This window comes from Spinacia oleracea, chromosome 6 (genome assembly GCF_020520425.1).
Source record: "Spinacia oleracea cultivar Varoflay chromosome 6, BTI_SOV_V1, whole genome shotgun sequence".
Taxonomy (NCBI): Eukaryota; Viridiplantae; Streptophyta; class Magnoliopsida; order Caryophyllales; family Amaranthaceae; genus Spinacia; species Spinacia oleracea.
The window spans coordinates 116,438,020-116,463,486 of record NC_079492.1 but is presented as its reverse complement, the minus strand read 5'-3'; the positions used below and the strand labels follow the sequence as shown (position 1 = coordinate 116,463,486).

General features: G+C 31.1%; 3 protein-coding genes across 5 annotated transcripts; all 3 read left to right on the top strand.

The window, feature by feature from the left end:
* Nucleotides 1-274: 274 nt before the first annotated feature.
* LOC110797385 (cationic peroxidase 2-like) lies at nt 275-2,654 on the top strand. Its single transcript, XM_022002496.2, has 4 exons — nt 275-1,057; nt 1,169-1,348; nt 1,463-1,628; nt 1,976-2,654. The coding sequence occupies exons 1-4, from the start codon at nt 821-823 to the stop codon at nt 2,383-2,385; spliced, it is 993 nt and encodes a 330-aa protein (XP_021858188.1). The 5' UTR covers nt 275-820; the 3' UTR covers nt 2,386-2,654.
* A 640-nt stretch (nt 2,655-3,294) lies between these two features.
* LOC110797383 (peroxidase 57-like) lies at nt 3,295-5,429 on the top strand. The gene is made up of 4 exons (XM_022002494.2): nt 3,295-3,704; nt 3,823-4,002; nt 4,441-4,606; nt 4,866-5,429. Exons 1-4 carry the CDS (start codon nt 3,453-3,455, stop codon nt 5,273-5,275), a joined length of 1,008 nt encoding a protein of 335 aa, XP_021858186.2. The 5' UTR covers nt 3,295-3,452; the 3' UTR covers nt 5,276-5,429.
* Nucleotides 5,430-17,041: 11,612 nt separating this feature from the next.
* On the top strand, nt 17,042-23,839 carry LOC110797394 (protein NETWORKED 4A). 3 transcript variants are annotated; one of them, XM_022002506.2, is made up of 5 exons: nt 17,042-17,322; nt 19,555-19,636; nt 20,377-20,485; nt 21,475-23,434; nt 23,526-23,839. In XM_022002506.2, exons 2-4 carry the CDS (start codon nt 19,622-19,624, stop codon nt 23,145-23,147), a joined length of 1,797 nt encoding a protein of 598 aa, XP_021858198.1. In that variant the 5' UTR covers nt 17,042-17,322; nt 19,555-19,621; the 3' UTR covers nt 23,148-23,434; nt 23,526-23,839. The 3 variants fall into 3 exon arrangements, with proteins under 3 accessions (XP_021858198.1, XP_021858200.1, XP_021858199.1); XM_022002508.2 differs by having other exon boundaries at nt 17,106-17,322; nt 20,382-20,485; XM_022002507.2 differs by lacking the exon at nt 17,042-17,322 and adding an exon at nt 17,395-18,101.
* Nucleotides 23,840-25,467: the final 1,628 nt, after the last annotated feature.

The window sequence follows — 25,467 nt, the reverse complement described above, 5'->3', positions numbered from 1 at the left end:
ATCTGGGTCTGGATCTGGTTTTTTTGGACCCAACGGATCTGGGTCGGATCTGGATCCACCTCTTAAAAAGCGGGTCTGGGTCTGGATCCTATCGGACCCGATCCAGATCCGACCCATTGCCATCCCTAAACAGGTACCTTAACAAAAAAAGAAGGTAATAAATTGTAATAGTTAATGTAGTTTTGCTCGGAACTTTAATGACACAAGCGTCCATGTGCTGTTTTCGAGTTACGTACGGTGCCCCCGAAGATCTGACGTCCAACTTAATACAATTGAGCGTTTTTAGAGGGAGATAGGGTAGGAAGGGTGGTCTTAGGTTAGAAAGTTGACCTCCTATATCTATAATGGTCATGTTAGGCTTTTTGCCTTATGAGTAATTTTGGGCTTAAATAAATCTAATTAGCTTTAGGCTAAAATAATATTCTTATTTTAGCACCCAAACCAAACAAATTATTTTCCAAAAGGTAATGGCTTGAGAAGAGTTTAGTTTATTTCGAGGTTCCTCCCTCCAAATAACGCTCCATTTGATTTAATTTCCTTTGTATTGTTTTGGGCTTTCCCCTCTTTCACATAAAATAAGCTACTATCACAATGCAATATGCAAGGGAAAGAAAAAAGAAAGTACCAAGTTGCGTTAGCTGAGAGCACGTCAATAGGCACCACTACCCCACTCTTTTGTAGTGATCGTGAGCACAAGTTAATTAACAACAAATGAAAGTCCACTTAAATGAAGCTTAATCCTAATGATTTAGCTATAAATACCCAAAGATTTGATTGGTTTTTCTTCACACAAGCCTTCAACGAAACATAATACTAAAACATGGCTAAGTCAAACTCATCGACAGTGGCATTAGCCCTTGGGCTCCTATTCTTGACCCTTGTTGGTGACTGTTATGGTCAATGCAGTGAGAATTTCCGTGTTGGCTACTACAACGGCAAGTGTGGCAAAGTCGATATTGAGGCCATTGTTTTCCACGTCGTTAAGAAGTATTTTATGGAAAACAAAGATACCGTTGCTGATCTTGTTCGCTTACAGTTTCATGATTGCTTCGTTAGGGTATGTGCTCGGAATTGATCAAGTTATATATCCACGTTAATATAACTTATAAGAAATTCTATATATAGATCATCGGTTTTGACATCTTTAAATTGATTTTTATGTGAAAAGGGATGTGATGCCTCAATTTTACTCGAGGGAGAAGACACGGAGAAAACATCACGTAACAATCTTAGTGTCGATGGTTATGAAATCATTGAAGATGCAAAAGTTGCTCTTGATAAATATTGTCCAGGAGTTGTCTCTTGTGCTGACATTATTGTCTTAGCGGCTAGAGCCGCTGCACATTTGGTAAGCTAGTCTAGTTACCACTATTCCATTTTCATTTTAGGTTCATATTTAAATTAATTCCGATACCAAAATTATTATTAACAAAATCTTTCTTGCATCTGTTATAACATGCAGGGTGGAGCATATTGGTATGACGTAGAAACCGGAAGAAAGGACGGCATGATCTCACTAGCATCTGATGCCCAACGAGATCTTCCAAGACGAAGCATTCCAATCCCTGATGCTGTTAAGTTGTTTGCTGGTTTTGGATTGGACACAAATGACTTTGTTTATCTCTTAGGTAACTTTACCTTTTGGGGGTTTTCTTAAATATCCGTCATTACATTATAATTTTTGGTTACAAGAGTTTGTATCTTAAACGACAACCTAATTATGACGGGTCAAAAATCCCGTCGCAAAAGCCTTTTACGACGGGGCTAACAACCAAACAACGACGGGAACAACTGTCGCAAATGTCTTATACGACGAGATTTTCTATTAACGACGCCCCCTTTTATGACGGGTTCGCGACAGAAAATCTCATCGTTATTGGCCTTTCGCGACGGGATTTCCCGTCGTTAATGGTACAATTTCTTGTAGTGAAATAAATGTATATAAACTAATTCATATACACGTACGTACTTACAGGTTGTCACACTGTTGGAACTGCACATTGTGCGAACTTCCAAGAGCGTCTATACAACTTCAAAAACAGTGGGCAAGCAGACCCTACCATGGACCGTACCTTTGCCTCGTCCTTAGAGAAGACATGTCCAAGAAACGTAAACTCAACGAATGAAGCGTTCCTTGACCAAACAAAAGGAAGTGAATTCGTAATGGATAATGGTTTCTTCAAGAGAATATTGGAAGGCAAGGGTCTTCTTGAAGTTGATCAGCAATTGGCTCTTGATCCTTTGACTAAAGATATTGTTGAACGAGCTGCTTATGACGAGAAGATATTCTTAGCAAAAGTTGGACCAGCTATGCGTAAAATGGGCTTAATCGGAGTTCTTACTCAAGGACAGGTTAGACTTGGAACTTGCAAGAAGGTTCTCTAAGGAGTAAGGATAATTGAGTTCTTCACAAATTAAAATTTACCATTCATTTTATTAATACCTTAATTACGGACTACTTCATTAATATACGTACCGTTGGTGTTGATGAGGGTTTGTTGATATTTTATTTTGCTTTATTATTAAGTTTATCCAATGTCTCCTGTGTAAGGGGACTAAGTTACAAGTTTTTGTGACAAAATGTATGTCAAAGACTCTGCTCTTGCTAACAAGTTACTGTTTGATTATTAATAAAAATTATCTAAATTTAACTACGTTTTTTTCCGTGTGATTTTTTCTTCCATGCTTTATGATTTTTTCAACATTTTTCATTTTGACGTGTTTTATAGTGTGCTACTTATTGAAATTTCTTCACAACACTCTAGATTGTATATATGAATTCCACTTGTTGGGTGTTAAAATGGGCTTACCATTTTAACCCAAAAGCCAATAAAACTCACTCAAGCCCAATATCACTTACAAGACTTCAAATGCCCAACAAGGCACTATATATACCCTTCAAAGGGCAAGGTAAAAGGGGTCATTCTCTAACCCTAGAGAAGCCACCCTACACTCTATCTCCCCTAAACACTCTCATTTTATACCTCAATTGTACTGACTTGAGCGTCGGAGGCTCCGCCTCGGGGACCCCCCCTTAGCCCGGAGTTCATCTTGCAGACATCGTACGTGACCGGGACTCAAGATATCAAGGACGCTCCTACCATCGTTTCAACCCCGAAACACCACCTATAGTTATTGCCCTTAATTAGCACTTTGTATTAGAAATGTAGTATTAAAATTATAATTAAAATTCAATCGATCCGGACTTAATAGATTTATATCTATCCACCTTATATATAAAGTCATGAAAAGAACAATGTGAAATGAACTAGAAATAACCTTTATATAATTGAACTCATATTGGACCGAACTCTTAATAAATTCACCCCTCTCTTGTGTAGTGGAATATGAAAACTAAACTAACACGCTAATTCGATCATTAAGGAATACGTACCTAAAGACCAACTACATTGAACCTGTCAAAAGAATTATCTAAGCATGGATTAACAAAAATGAATACAAGAAGAATTGAGGAGGAAATGGCAAGGGTGAAATGTTGGACAGCAGCACTAGCCATTGGGCTCCTTTTAATGACCCTTGTAGGGGAGTGTTACGGACAACTCCGATTTGGGTACTACAACAACAAATGTCGCAAAGTCGACGTTGAGGCCTTCGTTTTCTTCATTGTCAAGAAGCATTTTATTCAAGAAAAACATACTGTTGCTGCTCTCATCCGCTTGCAGTTCCATGATTGCTTCATCAGGGTACGTGCATGGTGTGATCAATAATCGATGTTCATTGTTTAAATATACTAGCCTTGTTATGTGGTTAACGTACGGCTTGATATCGATGTGTTGGTTTTTTTATGCGTGAAAATTGAAGGGTTGTGATGCATCAATTTTGCTGGAGGGCCAAGGCAGCGAGAAAACAGCACCTCCAAATCAAAGTGTTGATGGTTATGATATCGTCGAAGAGGCAAAGGTTGCTCTCGATAGACAATGCCCCGGAGTTGTCTCTTGTGCTGATATTATTGTCCTAGCTGCTAGAGCTGCTACATTTTTGGTAAATCTTTTTATTTTTATGAGAATAAACTGTTAAATAATGTCGATTGAGATCTGTTATTCTGTATTAGGGTTATCTGTTTTAAGCATATTTTATGGGCTTTTCCGCATCTGTCTAGAGAGTACTATATAAACTCTTTAGTACATAACCTAGTCGTATTCTGTAATTTGTACTCCGCAAGATCAATAAAACTTTCTTTCCCTCTGCCTGTGGACGTTGCTAACACATTGTTAGTGAACCACGTTAAATCTCTACGTTCCTTTATTTACGTTATTTAATCTTTCTTTGCATCTGTTATAACAAAAATAATATCATAAATAACAAGTCATATGATATGATATGGCATATGCAATTGAAATAATTCATATAAAAATAACATACATTATTATTTATTAGTCATTTCCTTAATTTGCTTTTTTCCTACTCCGTACTCCGTAGGGTGGAGCATCTTGGTACTCAGTGGAAACTGGAAGAAAAGATGGTCGCATTTCACGTGCGAACGATGCACTTCAATCGCTTCCAGGGCCAAGTATGCCCATTCCCCAAGCCGTTCAAGTGTTTGCTCAACATGGCCTAAACACAGAGGACTTCGTTTACCTTTTGGGTAATTTTCTTTCCTTTTCTTTTCGGTTCATTAGTACAATTGTTCAATTCAATGGTTGCATTAAGTCTCCCTCGTAAAAAGAATTTCATAATCTTCATTTTTCCTTACTTTTATAAGAAAAAAACAAATACCGTACGATCACGAGGAGAAGTTGACACAAGATGAATATAAGCATGTACTACCTAATTATTTAATTAAGTAGATAAATTGTTACGCTCAAATATTAAGCACAAACTAATGATCACACATTCATAAACAGGTTGCCATACTGTTGGAACTGCACATTGCGCCACATTTCAAGACCGTCTATACAACTTCCGCAACAGCGGGAGATCAGACCCTTCCATGTCTCGCCTCTTGCGCGTTTCCCTACAGAAAACATGTCCCCGCAACTTCATCTCTAGCAAGGAAACATTCCTTGACCAAACCAAAAGAAGTGAATTCAGAATGGACAATGGTTTCTTCAAGAGAATATTGAAAGGTGAAGGTGTTCTTGAAGTTGATCAACAATTAGCTTTTCATCCTTTGACTAGGAACATTGTTATAAGAGCTGCTTCCAACGAAAATATATTTAAGAATAAAATTGGGCCGGCCATGCGCAAATTGGGCTTAGTTGGAGTTATCACTCGTGGTGAGGTTAGACTTGGTACGTGCAAGAAGGTCCGCTAGAAAATTTGTCAACTACTACCTCCGTTTTAAAATAATTCTTCCGTTTTAGTCCGTTTCATAATATTCTTTACATTTTGTTTTATTCTAATTATTGATATGAAAATTGACTACCTTATATTTTTTTAACCCACAATATTTACAATTTTTCACTCAATTTGTCTTACTTTATGAAACGGAGGTAATAATACATTACTATGTATCTTCGTTTTATTGACATCTATTCTCCTATAAGATTGATACTTACTGTATTTAACTTGTTTTTTCTTTTTACGAATGAGTCATAAAAGATATATAAATTACAAATGAGGACGGGGAATCCGAACTTAAAACCTATTGTACACATACTCTAAGTCTTAACCATTAGGCCAAGACATCATTGGTTAATGTATTAGATGTCACACCATGCTTATTATGTCGTCATTAGTATGTCAACTGAATAAGAGGTGAGTGATGTGGCTTATGGTTTGACTATTAACTACTCCCTCCATCCCGGAATATTTGAACCGGTTTGATCGGCACTGAGTTTAATACAAAGTAATTGACTTATTATTTAATTAGATGGTAGTTAATAGTGGGGTATTTTTTAATAATAGATAGGGATATGTGTCAACTTTTTAAAGGGGGTAGGGAGAGGGTGCATGGGACCACAAAGTGACATGTGAAGGGGGTAGTTGATATAATATTAATAAAATTTTACCATTTATAAAAACAGTACAAGTAATCCAGGACGACTTTACAAGGAAAATGGTGCAAATATTCCGGGACAAAGGGAATAAATGTTAGACAATATTTTACAAGAATTTGTATTTTATTGGTAACTTAATTACTTCATTGCCCTAGCTAGTTTCTTAAGGGGGTTGTTGCATGATTTTATATTTATGTAAGAACTATATATTTCTTAGAAGTATACCCTCAATTTCTGATTGTTTTTCCTGTTTGGAATCTTGCAACTATTTAGAATTTACGAGAATCTACTAATTTATTCCCAATATATAAGAAAAAACATAGTCATGTGGTGTATTGTTTGATTCATCTCAATGGGTGCTTTAAGAATATCATTTTTTTATAATTTAAACTAACACTAAATTAAAGATATTAATGGTCATATATATGCATTAGCAAATGTGTACAGTCAAAACAGGAAGATCAATAAGAATCAGAGGAGTATCATTCTTTTTCTTTTTCATGTACGGAGTAGTAACTATGGATCTTAATAGCATTGTTACACTTCTTTTGTTCTTTCTGTTGTAATATTTAGATTATACATTATTTACACTAATCTCGCGTACATGGTTAATTGTTACTTTTATGTAAGGAAAATATAGTTATGGTGGCCTAATTATATTCGTATCTTTATATAATTCAAAATATTAAATTTTGTAATTTTAAATTAAAGATATTAAAAGTCAAAATTTTACATTAGAAACCATGAAAATATGAATACTGCAATATTTACGGAGTACTCCCTCCATTCCCTTTTGTTCTTCCCCTAAAGAATGTTGGGTGTGGTTTAAGAAAACTGAATCTTGGTTTGTATTGGGATATGAGTAATGATTGGGTGTAAGAAATTATATATTTAAAATAAAGTGAAGAGAGAGAAAATATTAAAGAAATAAGATAAATGGAAATTAAACCCAGAATTTGTAAGAAATTAAACCCAGAATTTCGAATACCCAGAAGGCCAGAATACCCAGAATATTCAACCAAAATCAACGAACAAATTGTATCCAGAATATTCAACCAAAATCGACGAACAAATTGTACCCAGAATATTCAACCAAAATCGACAAACTATCTTCATCGACAGCAATCAACCAAGAAAATCGATTTATCAACCCAGAAATCGACAAAATCGACAAATTAACCCAGATTTCAACCAAAATCGAATAAAAAATCGAGCAACATCAACCCAAAATTCAACAAAAATCAACCCAAATTAAACCCAGAAATACGAACAAGTTCAACCCAAATTAAACCGAGAAAATCGAACAACAAATTCAACCCAAATCGAACTATTTCAACCCAGAAAATCGAATAAATTCAACCAAATATCGAGCAAATTCAACCCAAATTCAACACAGAAATGCGAAAAATTTCTACCCAAATTCAACCCAAAATCAACCACCAAATTCGACCAAATTTAACCCAAAAATAGACCAAATACAACCCAAAAAATCTGCCAAAAAATCATCGAAAATCAACCGAAAAAATCGACGAAAATCAACCTAAAACTCGACAAAAACCACCCAGAAAATTCGACAAAAAAATACAAAAAAAATTAATACCCACTTGATCCTTACTATCACTCACGATTTTAAGGATTTAGAGGTCAAATTCGACCATGAAAACTCTAGATCTAGAGTTTTTATAGTCGAATTTCACCATCTAAAGCCATATTTCCGTATTTTACGACTTTAACGGAGAGTGGTTTCGGCGGCGGAGGTTTGGTTGTGGTGGTGGCGGCGACCTCACATCCAAATATGAAGAACAGAGAGATGTTTTGGAGGAGAGAGATTGAAAAACGTAGAGGAGGAGAGAAACAGAGCAAGAAATGAATAGAGAGAAAATGAAGGAGAGAGAAAATGAAGAGAGAGAGAGAAATCAGAGAGGTGGGAGAGGGGGGTGAAGCGAATGAGAGAGAATTGAAAGAGACGGGTAGTGGGTGGGGTTATGGGAAATGGGAAAATAATTAAATAAGGGTGGTGGGGAAAAAGATGGTAGAAAAAGTGTAGAATCTTAGGGTTTTTTGGTAAATAGTGGGGAATCTTAGGGTAAATTGGTAAAAAAACTATGGCCAAAAATAGTAAAGATTCAGTAGGGGAAGAACAAAAAGAAATGCTAAAAAAGGAAATGGGAAGAACAAAAAGGAATGGAGGGAGTAGTATTTATGCAACGCGCAGATGGTGCAGGGGCCTGCACGTAGATCACTAATGTTAAAAAACCAAAGAAAAGGTAAAAAAACGAAAAGAATATATTCTCTCTCCTGATAAACTATAAAAAGAACAACTATTTTTCAAAAAGAACATCATGTGAAAAATGCAACAGAAAAACAACAAAAATTAGAAAGAACATGATAGAGTAAATGAAAAGAACATTAACCAAAACCTGAAAAAAAACACTAATATTAAAAAACCAAAGAACGGGAAAAAACGAAAAGAATATATTCTCTCTCCTGATAAATTATCAAAAAAACAACTATTTTTCAAAAAGAACATCATGTGAAAAATGCAACAAAAAAAAACAACATAAAAAACCAGAAAGAACATAATAAAGTAAATTAAAAGAACATTAACAAAAACCTGAAAAGAACATTAACAAAAACCTGAAAAGAACATATCAAGTAAAACACTAATATTAACAAATCAGACAAAAGGTACAAATATGAAAAGAACATATTCGTTCTCATTTAAAATTTTATAAAAAGAACATCATGAGAAAAATGCAGGACAAATAGAACAAGATAATCAAATATTGATATACGTGAAAAATAAAAAATAAAAACGTCAAAAAACCTAAAAAGAACATAAACCGTTAAAAATAAAAGAACAAAAAACTCAAATTAATAAAAACAGAAAACTACAGGTGCGTTTTGTTCAACTTATTTAACCTGAACTTATCTGAACTTATCTGAACTTATCTGATCTTATCTGAACTTATCTGATCTTATCTGAACTAATCTGATTTGAACTTATCAGATCTGAACTTATCTGAACTTATTGGAACTTATTGAAACTTATTGGAACTTACCTGAACTTATCAGAACTTATTGAAACTTATTGGAACTTCGTGAAACATATTATTAATAATTAATAATTAATAATTAACAATTAATAATTGACAATTAATAATTAACAATTAACAATTAATAATTCATAATTAATAACTAATAACTAATAATTAATAATTAATAATTAATAATTAATAATTAATAATTATTAATTAATAATTAATAATAAATAATAAATAATTAATAATAAATAATAAATAATAAATAATAAATAATAAATAATAAATAATAAATAATAAATAATAAATAATAAATAATAAATAATAAATAATAAATAATAAATAATAAATAATAATTAATAATTAATAATTAACAATTAACAATTAACAATTAACAATAATAATAATAATTAATAATTAATAATTAATAATTAATAATAAATAATAAATAATAAATAATAAATAATAAATAATAAATAATAATAATAAATAATAAATAATAAATAATAAATAATAAATAATAAATAATAAATAATAAATAATAAATAATAAATAATAAATAATAAATAATAAATAATAAATAATAATAAATAATAAATAATAAATAATAATAATAAATAATAAATAATAAATAATAAATAATAAATAATAAATAATAAATAATAAATAATAAATAATAAATAATAAATAATAAATAATAAATAATAAATAATAAATAATAAATAATAAATAATAAATAATAAATAATAAATAATAAATAATAAATAATAAATAATAAATAATAAATAATAAATAATAAATAATAATAATAAATAATAAATAATAAATAATAAATAATAATAATAAATAATAAATAATAAATAATAAATAATAATAATAATAATAATAATAATAATAAATAATACAATAATAAATATAACTAATAATAATAAACAATAAAATAAATAATAATATAAATAATAATAATAATAATAAACAATAAACAAGAAACAATAAACAATAACAATAATAATAAATAATAAACCATAAACAATAAACAATAAACAATAAACAAATAAATTAATAAACAATAAACAATAAATAATATAAATAACAATAAACAATAAACATAAACAATAAACAATAAACAATAACAATAATTATTAATTATAATAATTAATAATTAATAATTAATAATTAATAATTATAATTAATAATAATAATTAATAATTAAGAATTAATAATTAATAATTAATAATTAATAATTAATAATTAATTAATTAATATTAATAATTAATAATGAATATTTAATAATTAATAATTAATAATGAAATAATTATAATTAATAATTAATAATTATCATAAATAATTAATAATTAATAATTAATAATTAATAATTGATAATTGATAATTGATAATTGATAATTGATAATTGATAATTGATAATTGATAATTGATAATTGATAATTGATAATTGATAATTGATAATTAATAATTAATAATTAATAATTAATAATTAATAATTAATAATTAATAATTAATAATTAATAATAATAATTAATAATTAATAATTAATAATTAATAATTAATAATTAATAATTAATAATTAATAATTAATTAATTAATAATTAATAATTAATAATTAATAATTAATAATTAATAATTAATAATTAATAATTAATAATTAATAATTAATAATTAATAATTAATAATTAATAATTAATAATTAATAATTAATAATTAATAATTAATAATTAATAATTAATAATTAATAATTAATAATTAATAATTAATAATTAATAATTAATAATTAATAATTAATAATTAATAATTAATAATTAATAATTAATAATTAATAATTAATAATTAATAATTAATAATTAATAATTAATAATTAATAATTAATAATTAATAATTAATAATTAATAATTAATAATTAATAATTAATAATTGATAATTAATAATTAATAATCAATAATAATATTAATAATAATAATTAATAATAATAAATAATATTATTATTAATATTGGAACTTATTGGAACTTATTGAAACTTATTGAAATTTATCTGAACTTATCTGAACTTATTGGAACTTATCTGAACTTATCTGAACTTATTGAAACTTATTGGAACTTATCTGAACTTATCTGAACTTATTGGCCCTGAAACTTATTTTTTCAAGGTGAACAGAACGTACCCTACATTGGGAAAAAGTAACATATGAGAAAGAACAACAAAAGTAACAGAAAAGAACAATAAACAAAAGTAAAATAACAACAAAAGAACAATTTTATTTAAAGAATGTAAATGAAAAAGAACCACAAAGTTTGGAAAAAAGAACAACATTATTTTTAAGATTAATGTTCTTTTAAAAGGTCTTTTTGTTCTTTTAATAAAACGACGATACTTGAAAGGATGAAAATTATATTTCAAAGAAAGAATTATATGTATTTTCTTTTAAAAGTTGTTATTGTACTTCTAATACAATTTATTTTTAAGATTAAAAATATGTTTTAATTTCTTTTTTTTATAAAAAATAACTCAACACAACACTGTAAATATGTAAAAGAACAATTACTGATGATATAAAAGAACAAACAATGCTGATGACACATAAACAATATGTTATAAAAAAGAACATTAGAATTTAAAAAGAACATAGAAATAAGAACAAGGAAGTGTACCTCAATCACTCGATGCACATTCATTAGCAGCATCGATATCTTTGAATTGATAAAAAAAATACAAAAACTAGCGAAAATAAACTACTATTTTGCTTAATTAGCTAGTTTTCGATAAACGAAATTCAATTAAAATCATATGTTAGAGAGAGAAGGAGGAGAAAATGTATTTCGAACTTTCTCTCTCATAAAATCTCTCTTTTGTTGAGAGAAAATAAAACCTCTCCTCTTTCTCTCTCTAAAATATTTTTCTAAAATAAGAAATGATTGAATTCAATAGGAGAAATATTATATCTATAGAAAATGAAAAATAAAAAAAAATAAAAAATAAAAAAAGAGGAGGAAGGAGAAGAAATATAAGCAGGGTTCATAATCAGAACGGTGCACTTGTTTTTTTGGTACAAATATGAAAAGAACATATTCGTTCTCATTTAAAATTTTATAAAAAAAACATCATGAGAAAAATGCAGGATAAATAGAACAAGATAATCAAATATTGATAATAATACTTGAAAAATTAAAAAAAAACGTTAAAAAACCTAAAAAGAACATAAACCATAAATAAAAAACAAGAAACTCAAAATTAATAAAAACAGAAAACTACATGGGGGAAAAAGCAACAAATGAGAAAGAACAACAAAAGTTAAAGAAAAGAACATTCAAAATCTGCATGAATACTAATAAAAGACACAAAGAACATTACCAGTACATAAAAGAACAACAACAAAGCCTAAACGAACATATTAATATAGAGAAACGAACAACTATAAAGAATTTCAAAACAGTACCAAAAGAACTGCGAAATAATTGCGAAGTAATTGCGAAATCATAATCATCAAAATCATCAAAATATATAATCTAAATACATTAATCAAAGTAATTGAGAAATCAGATAACTGCGAAATCAAAATCATCAAAACATGTAATTCGTTATTAAAAAAAATTGAAAAATGACCTTCACAAATCTGATTATCAGCTGAGGAATTCAAATTTGAAAAGGAAGAATCAATAGAATTTGATATTGAAGTAGAAAAATCAACCAATGTCTGAGAATTTTCCATTACTTTCTCTCTCAAAAATCAAATTTACAATTTATCATAGTTTCTCTCTCCTCTTCACAGTTTCTCTCTCCTCTTCACAAATTCTGATTTCAAAATTATGAAAAATACAGGAATATATACCCGCAAAAAGAAGCGAAAATAAAATAACATAATAAAACACAGCGGAATAGAACAAAGCATTCTTTAGTTATTTATTTTAACAAAAAAAATTCGTTTGTTCTTTTGTTCAACAAAAGATGTTCTTTTCTTCTCCAGATTTAATAAAAAACGCGCGTTTTGTATTTAATGGCTGTCGTTTTAATACCAGTGCACCAAGAGCACGATGCACACGCCTGCACCATCAAATTTGCGGTATTTATGGAGTAGGATTAATAAAATGTTATTATAATAATATTGTATTGAGTAGTATTTATGCACGTAATGAAAGCTTGAAAGTCCGTTCTCGATTATTATATGAACAATCATAATCATATAAATTTCTTTAGAATGCAGAAGTGGTGGAATACGAGATGTGCTTTAGAATGCAGAATAATAATTGTTTTGATTGTAACAGTTATATGTATTTTCTTTGAATCTGTGGTATGCATGCAGATCATATGTATCTTTGTAGATGCCGTATGGCTAATTACTAATGATATTATTCTTCCCCGTCAAAAATAATAATCATATAAATTTCAAGTGGTATTATAATACTTTATGCTAGTCTTATATGCACACGATATGTGCCAATGTAGAAGCAGAGTTGTGTTATTGCATACTTTTTTTTTTTTTGATAATCGTTGCATACTTTAACTTGAAATAATATGTTAGAAAATTATATGGACAAAATGCATGAGAATATAAGAAGAAGATTTGTGTTATTACAATTAAACCTGAAATACTATGTAAAAAAATTATTCAAAAGCTAAAGAAATTTGACGCTTGCATATTTTGCAAACATCGAACCAGTGCAGTAATGTAATAATAAAGTGAAACACAATATTTTCTCATATTCACACGATGTGTGCGATTATAAGGGTTTCAAATTAAAGTGACGTTTGCCTAATCTGTTTTATTTTTCACAATAAACTTGATCAGCAGTTGTTTATGTATCGTTCTTTTTTCCCAAATTATTAGCATTAACAAACATATGTTGTGGAATTCCCTCAAAAAAGTATATGTTATGGTGGAGAGGATGAAGGAGTAATTGTTTGACTTTTTTTTTTTTTTTTCTCTTTTATTACTTATTTTCCTTTCATGTTATTTGACTAATTATCCCAAATAAGTTTTTATTTTTTATTTATTAAATACAATTTTGACTTATTTATTTGTCATTGTGGGTATTATACTTTATTCTATACGGGACCCTAAAAGATCATATACGTTAATAACTTCATGAGTCCCCTTATAAAATAGAGATCAATACATATGTACTACTATATAATAGCAGGAAACTTTGCAAGAAATATAGAGTGACATTTGTCGCTCTTTGAAAACATCTTCACATTTTATTTTCTTTTAATTTCATGTGTCTTTGCTATATACCAAAAAAATTCTGCCTCTTCACCTCCAATAAATTCCATACTTCTTCATCTTCTAATTCACACTATATATTAATATCCTTATTTTCATTCTTCCATTATATTCAATCCAAAAAAATAGTAGGCTCCTTCACCTCCAATAAATTCTAAGCCCCTTCATCTTCTAATTTCATACTGTATAACCATGCCCTTGATTTTATTCTTCAATTCAACGATTTTCTCTCTCTCTTTTTCTCATTGGAACCATTTTCCAGGCTCGTTTTGCAAATTTATCCAGGTAACGAGTTGTTGTTTCCTTATTTTTATTTTAAATTACAGTTTTTTATTTCTTTTAATTTTCAAATACTATACCAACTTATATTACAATATTTTTATTATTTCTTAGTAAAAGACGAAATAAAATACATATACTCTTTTAGTCATATGATGAATTGGAAAACTCATTTGGACACATCTCAGGTAAGTGGTGTGTCATTAATATCACTTCACAGTGAATTGAAAAATTAAAGTCACCATGCATAACAAAAGTCGTGTATATAGATCAATACTAATTACTCATATTCATTTCTCCTATAATGATAAAACATAATTAATACTTTTCATTGTTATTTAGGGATTAAAAAAAAAATAAGTTGTCTCTTTAAAAGTTTCACATTTATGTCAACATATAAGCATAACTTATACTCCTTAACATAATCATATTTCATAATAAGTGACAAACTAATTGATTAACATGTGACAAATAAAGTAGTCACGAAGTACTCTGCAGTACTCTCTCCGTATTTTATTAGGAGACACATGTTGATCGACAAGCGTATTAAGGAAAGAGAGTTAAATCTAATAAAAATAATAAAATAAGCGGGAGAGGGAGTCATAAACAAATAGGAAAAATGTGATGGGAAAAAGTATTTTGATCAAAGTAGAGAGAGTTTATTACAGTGGTGATTCCTAGAGGAAATTGATATATTAAATAATTAGAAGATGATATAGAAAAGTTACTAAAAATGAAAGTGTGACTCCTAATAAAATACGGCCAAAAATTATAAGTGTAACTCCTAAAACGGAGGGAGTAAATATCCATTTTCGTAACTCTATAATGTGGGATAAGTCATTTGTGAACTGACATGGTTCAATTATCAATATTCACTAAAAATAAAAAGAATTTTATAAACTTTGATTCAGTCTTATACAATTGTTACTAATTTGATCTACTTACTGGACTTTGATTACTTTTATTCTTGTTAGTTAAAATTAAAACATACCAGATTAAATAAGAAAAAATCAAACCAGCTCTAGCTAGGTCATAACAAATCCATATTTTTCTTAAAAAAAAAGCCCTTATACCAAAATAATCAAAACAGATCAACTGCAGTACTATAAATCTATAATAGAGTAATAAACCAGAAAAAATTATATCAGATTAAACCAGGTGAAGATCAAGAACTTAATATAGTTTAGACTTTAGAGCTTATGTAAATGGCCGGTGTGGTATGTCAATTAGTCAATTGGTGTAATGGTGAGCAAGTAGCAAATGAATGCGATGCACAAATGCAGAATTTTGGTGTTATAATGACACCCCAACTGGTCACAAGTAACTACAGACAGAACAAGTCACATGGACAACGATACTCACATACTCATTCATTCCCATTTTTTTAAACTTTTTTATTTTTATTTTCCTATTCATTTTTATATACTCTTTATCAATTAATATGATTTTTTTCTTTTTTAGTTTTTATGGGACAAACTTATTTACGTTTGGTTGTGGGGAATTTTTAGTACCAATACTTGGCAAAATCCGACTTAGAATAAAACAAACGAAACACTGATTCAACTATTACTTAATAATTAATATATACTCTATGAGTCTATTCTTTCGCATGAACCCTTTTTCTATGTTGCTTCTCTTCTACTTCGTACCTTCACAAGGACACAAGGTTTATTTCAATCCAAAACTAATTTAAGTACTTTTTCACGTGGTTCTATTTTACTTCGTGTTATTTATCGGCTCAACATTCATAATTAGACATGGTAAAATTGTAAAATTTGATCATATCACCATTCTCATATTCAAGCATCGCCATACTCATATTCAAAAAGTGACAAAGTTCCACTTAATATGAAATTAGCCCATTCTGAATTAATCTTTCACTTCAATTTTTTTTTTTTTTAAATTATAAAACAAACTAATAACTTTTTGTGTTTCTTTGAAAGTAACTAATTGAATATTAGTTACTCCCTCCGTCTCTTTTTGTTTTTTACGTTTTCCTTTTTGGATATTTTAAAATGTTCTTTACATTTCCTTTTATATTATCACATAAATGACTTAGTATTTTATCAAAAATTGTGTCCAATTATTATTTTAACCAATTAAATTCATTGGGTCATTAACTTTTCTCATTTCCCAATATCAGAATTTTGATAAAAGTGAAAATATTATAAATAAACGTAATTTATCTTGTTAATTTAAATAAAAAAATTAAGGAATCTCGATGCAAATTAATTAATCGTTAAAACGCGTGAAAAATACTAAACGTAAAAACAAAAAGAGACGGAGGGAGTACTTGATTCGAATATGACTAGATCTTAACTCAAACTAAATGACTTAACTGTCACCTAAAAACCTCTAATTACTAATTCAACCAAAAGGTTAAGTGATGATGACATGAGAATAATTCATATACCATATAGAAAAAAAATAAAAGAATATCAAATTGGTTTTTATTTGTCAATTCATTATTCTTCCCTTATTAATTTTTTTATCTTAAAGAAACAACATAAAATGGTGGGAAAAAACAGGAAAACGAGTAAAGTTGACCGAGTGAAAAAGGGCTCTTGAATTTTAAATATCTTTTCCGTAAGAAAGGGCCAAATTCAGAAAGGGTGACAGACAAGAGAAGAGGGAGAGTCTCTTACAAAAAGGAAAGCTAATTAAGCGCGGAACCCTCTTCCTCTCTCCTCTTTCTCTCTCTTCTCCTCAAAGTTTGATTTGAAGAGCTTCTATCTGATTATCTATCCCTATTTTCATCCCAGAATGCAACTACTAACCAAGCTTCGCAACTGATTTTGAATTTTCCAGGTTCTTTTTTCTATTTATAAAATCTTCTATTCCGCACTTTTCTCCTTTTTGTTATCATTATGCTCTTATTTTGTCATTATAATTCGAATTATTGGACTTTTGTTTCTTTCCTTTTGTTTTTTTAAACATATAATTCCACTAAAACCCATCATTTTTGTGTTTTTTCTGGGTTTAATTTTGCAACTTCGGAATTACCCTCTAGATTTTAGGACGGTTGCAATACAATGCTCTACTTTTTAGGACTTTTGGGGTATTTTTTAGCTAATTTCTTACCATTTTGATAGGGAAATTCGTTGATTTCTTTCATCAATTACTTTTTTTTAATTATTATTTTAATGTATGGAATTGCATTTCTCTTAATTTTGACATTTACATAAGCAAGTTCTCGTCTTTTGTTTTTGACATTTTTCTGTTCGGTGAACTAAACATACCCTTGTCTACAGTTCCAGTAATTTTCTGAGATCGGAATTTTTTCAGAAATGTGAAATTAATTAATTGTGGGGTGGTTGTCATTGACAAATTCTAGGAAGGAATCACATTGCATTGAGTTGACCGTGCACGTTCTTTTCTTGATTGAGATTATACTTTCTATTTTTTAATTATGAATTAAGATACAATTAAGTTAATTATTGTTTGTATGAGGAATATGAAAACTGATTGTGGACGGACATGGTCACACGCTTCTGTTTGGAGGCCACGCATGTAGCAGTCGGCGACGTTGCCAAGAGTTTAATTGGACCTGTTCTCTACGTGTTTCACCGTATTATTATTTTAATTAGGTTGTTATTATTATTTAATTACTCCCTCCGTCTTAATTTAGTTGTCGCATTTCTACATTAGTAGTTTGGGTTACACTATCAACGTGATTATTGATTCTAGACGGAGGGAGTATGAAGGGAAAAATGGGTAGTGGGAGGATATTGCATAATGAGTATAGCAAGCCAAGATGGAAAGCATATGTGCAATTGTAGGAGGAAATTGATTTTCGTCGGAAGCTTGAGATTATACAGGCACCATTGCTTTTCATTCAGAAGTTTGAAAGTTAACAACAATGAGAACCAAACGAAAATTATCGAAGTAAATGAATCGATTATACATGCACCAACGAATTAGAGAAAGTTATATACATGCACCAACCATTTAGTTAAAATTATTAGGTAATTTGATGAATATTTGAAGGAGAAAATACAGCACCAGCCTGCAACCCCCTATGTCCTGTAGATTGTAGATTGCACATATTCTTGGATATACATATACCTAATGTTATGTTCTAAAGTCTGTGTAGGCGACTAGCATTTCTCGCCAAAAGTATAGGGTTTCTGGTAGTAAAACTCATATTTGGTTGGGTTTACAAATATTTTGGCGATACAGTTAACTAATGAATATGTACAATCGTGCATGTATAGTTTGCAAGTAAGCTTTGGGTGAGCTCTATAACTCGTTATTTCTTAGCAACAACAAAAAAAGTTTTATTATGAATGTAAATTATCTTTGAAGTTTATATACTCTTGAGAGCATCATTGCTTAAATGTGGGAGTTTTTTTTTGAACTCTGTAAAAGCTTGAACACATTTGCTTAATACTTGGAAGAGTTGGAACATATGTTGAACTGGAATTTTTTACTTACAACCTCTAGATCTTTTGTAGTGCGCCAATCTACATGAAAGAATATGAATAGCTGAATTCTGGACTAGTTTCATTAAAGGAGGGTAAAGAAACAGTGTTGATCTGCTACTGCTTCTTTTATTATTTCAGTGACTGCTGAGGGGTTTTGATTTTAGTCGTTTTCTACCAGCTTTTGTTTTAGTTGTTTGTAGATTCCATTCTTTAATGTAGCTTTGTGCTGCAAAATATATGTAAATCTCTTTGGTGATGATAGGTTTGTTCTTGCCAAAAAAAGAAAGAATGAATATCAGTTCTGATTATGTGAGAATCAGATTGCAACAATATACACGTGAAGATTGTTCAAAAATATCTTTGAGAAGCTAATGCTACATATTACAAACTACTTAGTATTCTATTTACAGTCAAAGTTTGCATTGGAAGATTTGGAACTTGGGAAGAGTGAGAGTGGCTCGCTGAAAGGTTGATAGCATGTACCACTGTTTTCTATTTATGTTAATGTAGGTGTTATGGGGTGATGGTGCTACATTGCGACCTTTCTTATTCTTTCTGTCTTCCTGTGTAAAGCTCAGTAATTGAAATGCTTATTTGCTGTTAAATCTATTTGCAGGTGAAAGTTCCGATTTGACATACTCCCATTTTTGGATCTTCTTCTCCCTAGTAGCAAGTTGAAAAAGATGGCTTCTTCATCGGTAAGGACGTATACTTTCTATTGTCTTGCTTGTATAAACTCTTTAATGTATACGGAGATTATGGTGTTATTACTTGACTAATTGGTGAGAAAATAGATTACATGACAATTAGGTAGTAATTTGCATCAATAATTAATGATATAGGTAGTAATTCACTACTTTTAAAGATGTAGGTAGTAATTCACAAACTCACAAACAACCAAGGTAGTAATTTGCAAATTTTCCTATCAAATGATAGCTCAGTCCATTAGACCATCTTACATTAGTTTCTTTTAACCTCTAAATGATTGAGTCAAGACTACCAAATTAGTAGATCGGAAGATAGTCCATTCTAATACACTGCCCATGATTTCAAGAGTATGTTCTGCCTACGCTATGATGCTACCATACTACTCTTCTTTGACCAGTTACTATTATGGGAATCTACAAGACCACAACGTAATTATTAGCTTTTACGGTTACATGTATGTGTTGATCGTACTACTATTTCTCATCGAATGCTCTTTCTTATGTTCCATAGTTCTAGAAAGTGAAACACTGTATTTATGAGATGTCTCTTTTAAATATTTGATATCCATTCGTCATTCAGAGCTTTCTTTGATCATAAATATTTTCGAACAACCATCATAAACATTTTGGAACAAAAGCATAGTTTGCTTCTTTTGTGCGTTGAATTTTTAATGTCAGCTTTACATAGTGCTCATATGAATAGCCATGATATTGATGACTATTGATCTTAGGTAAGCTCAAAGAGTCCTTTTAAAGGACCGGAATCAAGGAAAGCAAATTCCTGGTGGTGGGACAGTCATGTTGGAAGGAACACGAAATGGCTTGCAGAAAATTTAGAAGGTGAGTTACTTATGCACTTGCCTGTAAGCATTTTTTTTATCACCCACTTCTGCTAGTTATACCAGCTGATTTACTACACAATACTGGCTTATCTAGAATCGAATTCTTTATTTTTTTATTTTTAATGTTGCATAAAATATGGTGGAAAAGATATGTACATCCATGAAAATTGGGACGTAGGTCATGTTCTGTTCACCTTATATCCACTTATTCAAGAAAATAAGTTCAGGAAAAATAAAGCTACCCATGTACAATTGACAACTAAATAAGTTCAGATAAGTTAGGTTAATTCCAGATAAGTGAATAGAACGCACCCTTAATGTCTCAAAATAAAATGCTTTGACGATATTTTTTAGGTATCGGAGTGGAGGGCCAGCTAGCCCATCCCCAAGACTGATGTGGTCTATGAGGAATGCCAGGCAAGGGCTTAGTTTGCACTTTGCAACCCAAGCACCACTTAAAACCTTCCCTACCATGAGATTTGGGATCTTTGAGATTTGAGCCATCATCTTCATGTTTTCCTTTTTCTCCGCTTTCCTGAACAAACTGTCACGAGAAATGTGTTAGCTAGATACTGAGGTGCTGTCAAAAAATTTGGATGGCCAGATTGCAAATATGCAATTGATTTCTATGTCTAAAGAACCGTCCTAACCCAGCAACATTTGCCTCTGTTTACGGAAGACTTCATAGCATCTTAATGCTTTTGAATCTGCATTTTGTATGTATTACAATACTTGAACCCTTTTAATGGAAAATCATTGTTATATGACCTCTAAAGACATAACACTTTCAATGGTATGCTCCTGGTCCTGGTGTTTAGATAAATGAGCTTATAACTGAATGATGGTTTATGTATTGTGCTCAGTGAATTACCAAAATAATTGCAATTCTGGTTTTGATTTTGGTGGATGAATTCATTTGCAACTCACTGCATGGTGAGAACCAAACAATTGAGATAATTAATATGATGACAAGATCTTTTTCTGCAGAGATGGATCAACATTATAAACGTATGCAAAAGTTGATTGAAGGGGATGGAGACTCATTAGCAAAAAAGGCTGACATGTATTATCAGAAGAGGCCTGAATTACTATCTCATGTAGAAGAGTTCTACCGGATGTACAAGTCGTTGGCTGAGCGTTACGAACATTTGACTGGAGAAGTGCGGAAAAACCTTCAACCAGACCTTCAATCACAGGGGTCCGTGGGGTCAGACACCAGTGCTGATGTGTTTTCTGTATGGTCCTCTCAGGAACAAAAGATTATTCATCGGAAAACTGGTCCTCGAGCTGCTGGATTTGACTTTTTTCTTGGTCCTAAGAAAAGTAACTTTGATCAATCTGCGAAAGGAGATGAAACACCTTCGATATCAGATTCTGAGACAGAATTTTCAGAATCTGATGTGTCCTCTCTTTATAGTTATACTGGAATGTCAGTGAATACTGCCTACACTGGTGAAGAAGAGGTGCAGTCGAGGCCTTTGGAATCAGAAACTGAGAGTTGTGAGGTGGATAAGATGCAGGTACAACACCATGAGAATCGTAATGGGTCCTTGAGAAAAAGCACAAGTGGAAATTTTGATGATGTGCATCCTAAGACTGCAGATTATGAAGAAGAACTGAAAATGGCAAAGGTTAAAATCCACCAATCAGAAGAAGAAATTGCTAAATTGAAAATAGAGCTCCTGAAGTTTACAACCTCAGAGTTCACCAGCAATTCGCTGCATGAGTATCCCGGGGTAGAAAATAGTACTTCCACAGAGGAGGTTGAGCTGGAAACTGATGAAAGTACATTAGAAGTAGATATTTCTCAACCCGAACAAAAGATCCGGGCACTGTCAGAAGAGTTGAGAATCACAAAGGGGAGACTCCAAGCTTTAGACAAAGAGATTGCGCAATTAAGAAAGGAAAACAGGGATTCCTCTGACAATATGCGGAAAATGCAGGATCTACTTAAATTGGCTCAGAAGGAAGCTGTTACATGGAAAGCAAGGATTGAGTCTGAGAAACGACAGGCAGCCAAGATGCAAGAAAGGATCGCAAGGTACAAAACCAGTTTAAATGATCGCGAAAATGAGGTTCGGGATCTGAAAGAAGTGATCTCTGATGCGAATCGCAAGTATCAGCTCCATGCTGAAATAACTAGATTGACTGACGAAAAGACTCGCTTGGAGGAGAACCTTAGGGAATGGGAAATGAATTGTCATTCTCTGGAATCTCAGCATGCGGCCTTGGAAAATAAATTAAATGATGAAATTGAACAGCTGAAAGGAGATATTACTGAAAAGAGACATAGGCTAGAAATTATGGAAAGTGACCTCGATGCATTCAAGCTAAAATATGATAACCTATCAAGTGAAAAAGAAAAGATCAATACTGAATTAAGTGCAAGAAATGACCGAGTTGCTGAAATGGAAAAGCATCTGCAACAGTTGGTTTCTGAAAAAGATGAGACAAGTAAAGTGGTGCAGGAATTAAGGTCAAGAGATGAGGAACTTAGAGAAGAGGTTGAGAGACAGAAAGTCTTGACGTTGGAAGCCTCTGAAGGAAAAAGGGAGGCAATCAGGCAGTTATGTTTCTCCCTCGAGCATTACAGGAATAATTATCTGGAGATTCGACAAGCTTTCACAGTGCACAAGCAGCTTCATGTTTTTGCTACCTAATAATCTTTTCTTTTCGGGATAGAGATGTCAAAACCTCGATTTTCCTGAGGTTTCGAAGGTCTATAGGATGAATTTCCATTTCTTCATTGAGTCATGTATATATGTCATCAAGTTGTCGGCTTTAGATTTGTTCTAGTTCTTTTCTTGTTGGGGTTGAAGAATCAGGACATGTCATGACTCATGAGCATGGTGCTTTTTTAGTCACGATCAGAATGCTGAATGTCATCTTGATGAACTCGATTTAGCGTGGACACTAAAGTAGTTCCCGGCAGTTTTTAACTTTTAAGGTTAGTACTTTTGTCACTGATGCATTGTATATCAGGTGTTTTGATATTTAACTTAAATCAGATCTTGGATTAATTTTGTTTCTTCTTGCAGGACATTTTTACTCTTTGTACACTGAATTTCTGAGAGGTGAAGTAGAGCTGTGGAAGTCCGTACCCACCGATGGACGGTGCGGAAGCGGTCTACTTAGTTTGGAGCCTCTGCAATACGTTGAAATTCAGATATAATTTGACAATAACCTCATTGTTGAACATCAACACTGTACATATTTTCACCCACTTTGTTTGGTTTGCTCCTGTTTGTAAATGGAGGTACTTTGTTGTGTGAGATTTATTGAACTTGTAAAAGTTTGGTTTGTGAATCGGACTTTAACATAATATGAATAGAAATGATTTTCACGCATGTTACGTATCTGGTGTATTAATATTTGAAAAGAGTGCATCAACATTTGCATAAAAAACCTTGTGTGGCTCTATGACTATCTGTACATGTATCTGTTTTCGGTTGTCTTAACTTTGTTGGAAATGTGATCCCTTATAAATTTGACCATGAATCACAACCATTACACAAAACTAGCATTGAATGAGATTTAGGGCAAGTCTGGTTTGATTTCGGCGTGGAAGATGATTAGTACCTACTGGCTACTGCCGAAGACCATGAAATAGGAAAAGAGGGAAGCTGATACATATACCCCTTGTGTATAGAATAGTTTCATACCTTGGGCTCTAATTGGTTGTTTCACAAAAGCAACCCCACATGTGATTTAAATTTAAATCTAAATTAGCAACCCCACATGGAATTATTCAATCTAAACCAATCAAATTCCACGGTATGGAACTATTCCATACCCAAATACAAACTTTTATATAAAGTGGTCTAAAAGACCGTTTTGGTGTCATACAAGTTAAGCAATGGAATCAATTAATTAAGCACTAGAACTAATTAGTTAAGCACTACAACCAATTAGTACAATTAAACCAATTAGTTAAACAATTAAACTAATTAGGTACATACTAAAATTAATTAATTAAGCATTGAAACCAATTAGTTAAGCAATAAAAGTGGTCTTACACAAAAGTTGTCATACCCAAAGGGTATAGGACTATAGGTAGTGTCAAATTTTCATGATAAAACCACACGTCCACACCGCACTCTTTGAAAGGTAAAACTAGTCGCAATACGCACGTGCATACGTCTTCGTACTCTGCCAAAGTTTCACCACCTGCTTTGCGTCATTTACTGATGTTTTGTTGGCGTCATGCCTCTAATAGTCTCTAATTATAGACACCAAATTGTGAAGAATCATCTCATTTCAAATACGGAGTACATAATTCCTAATACTACTAGTCCATGTCAAATACCCTTTGGTACATGATAGAGCTGTCAAAAACTGAACCGACCCGAAAAATCGACCTGAACCGACCTGTATTTTTAAGGACCCGGACCCGACCTGAGACCCGAAATTTTGTTAAAATAGGAAACCCGTAACCCGACCGTAGCCAACCCGTTAAAACCGACGACCGATTTCGACATGTTAATGCATGACCCGGACCCGAACCTGATACCCGACCGAAAAATAACCGATAACAAAATCGAGTTAGCTTACCCGACCGAAAAATGACCCGAACCCGATTCAACACCCGACCTGATGTCAATCCGAAACCGATTATAACCCGACGAAACATGTTATTGACTCAATTCGTGACAACCCGTTACCTGAATTTACGCGACCTGTTGACAACTCGATTTGTTATTGACCTAACTAAATAATAACTTAAATCAAGTTAATATATTTTTTATGATTACCTAATCTAGAACAAGTGAAAAGCGTTAAACCAAATTTAACCAAATTTATAAAAGTTAATTATAAGGTTAAAACTTGACTATTCCTGATAGCTATCGTACCCGTTCTTAACCCGTGTCCGATAGTGAACCCGACCTGAATTTTCAGCGACCCGGTATTTATCCGATTCGAACTTGACCCGACTTGTTAAGACCCGAACCCATAATGGTACCCGACTAGAAAAAGACCCGA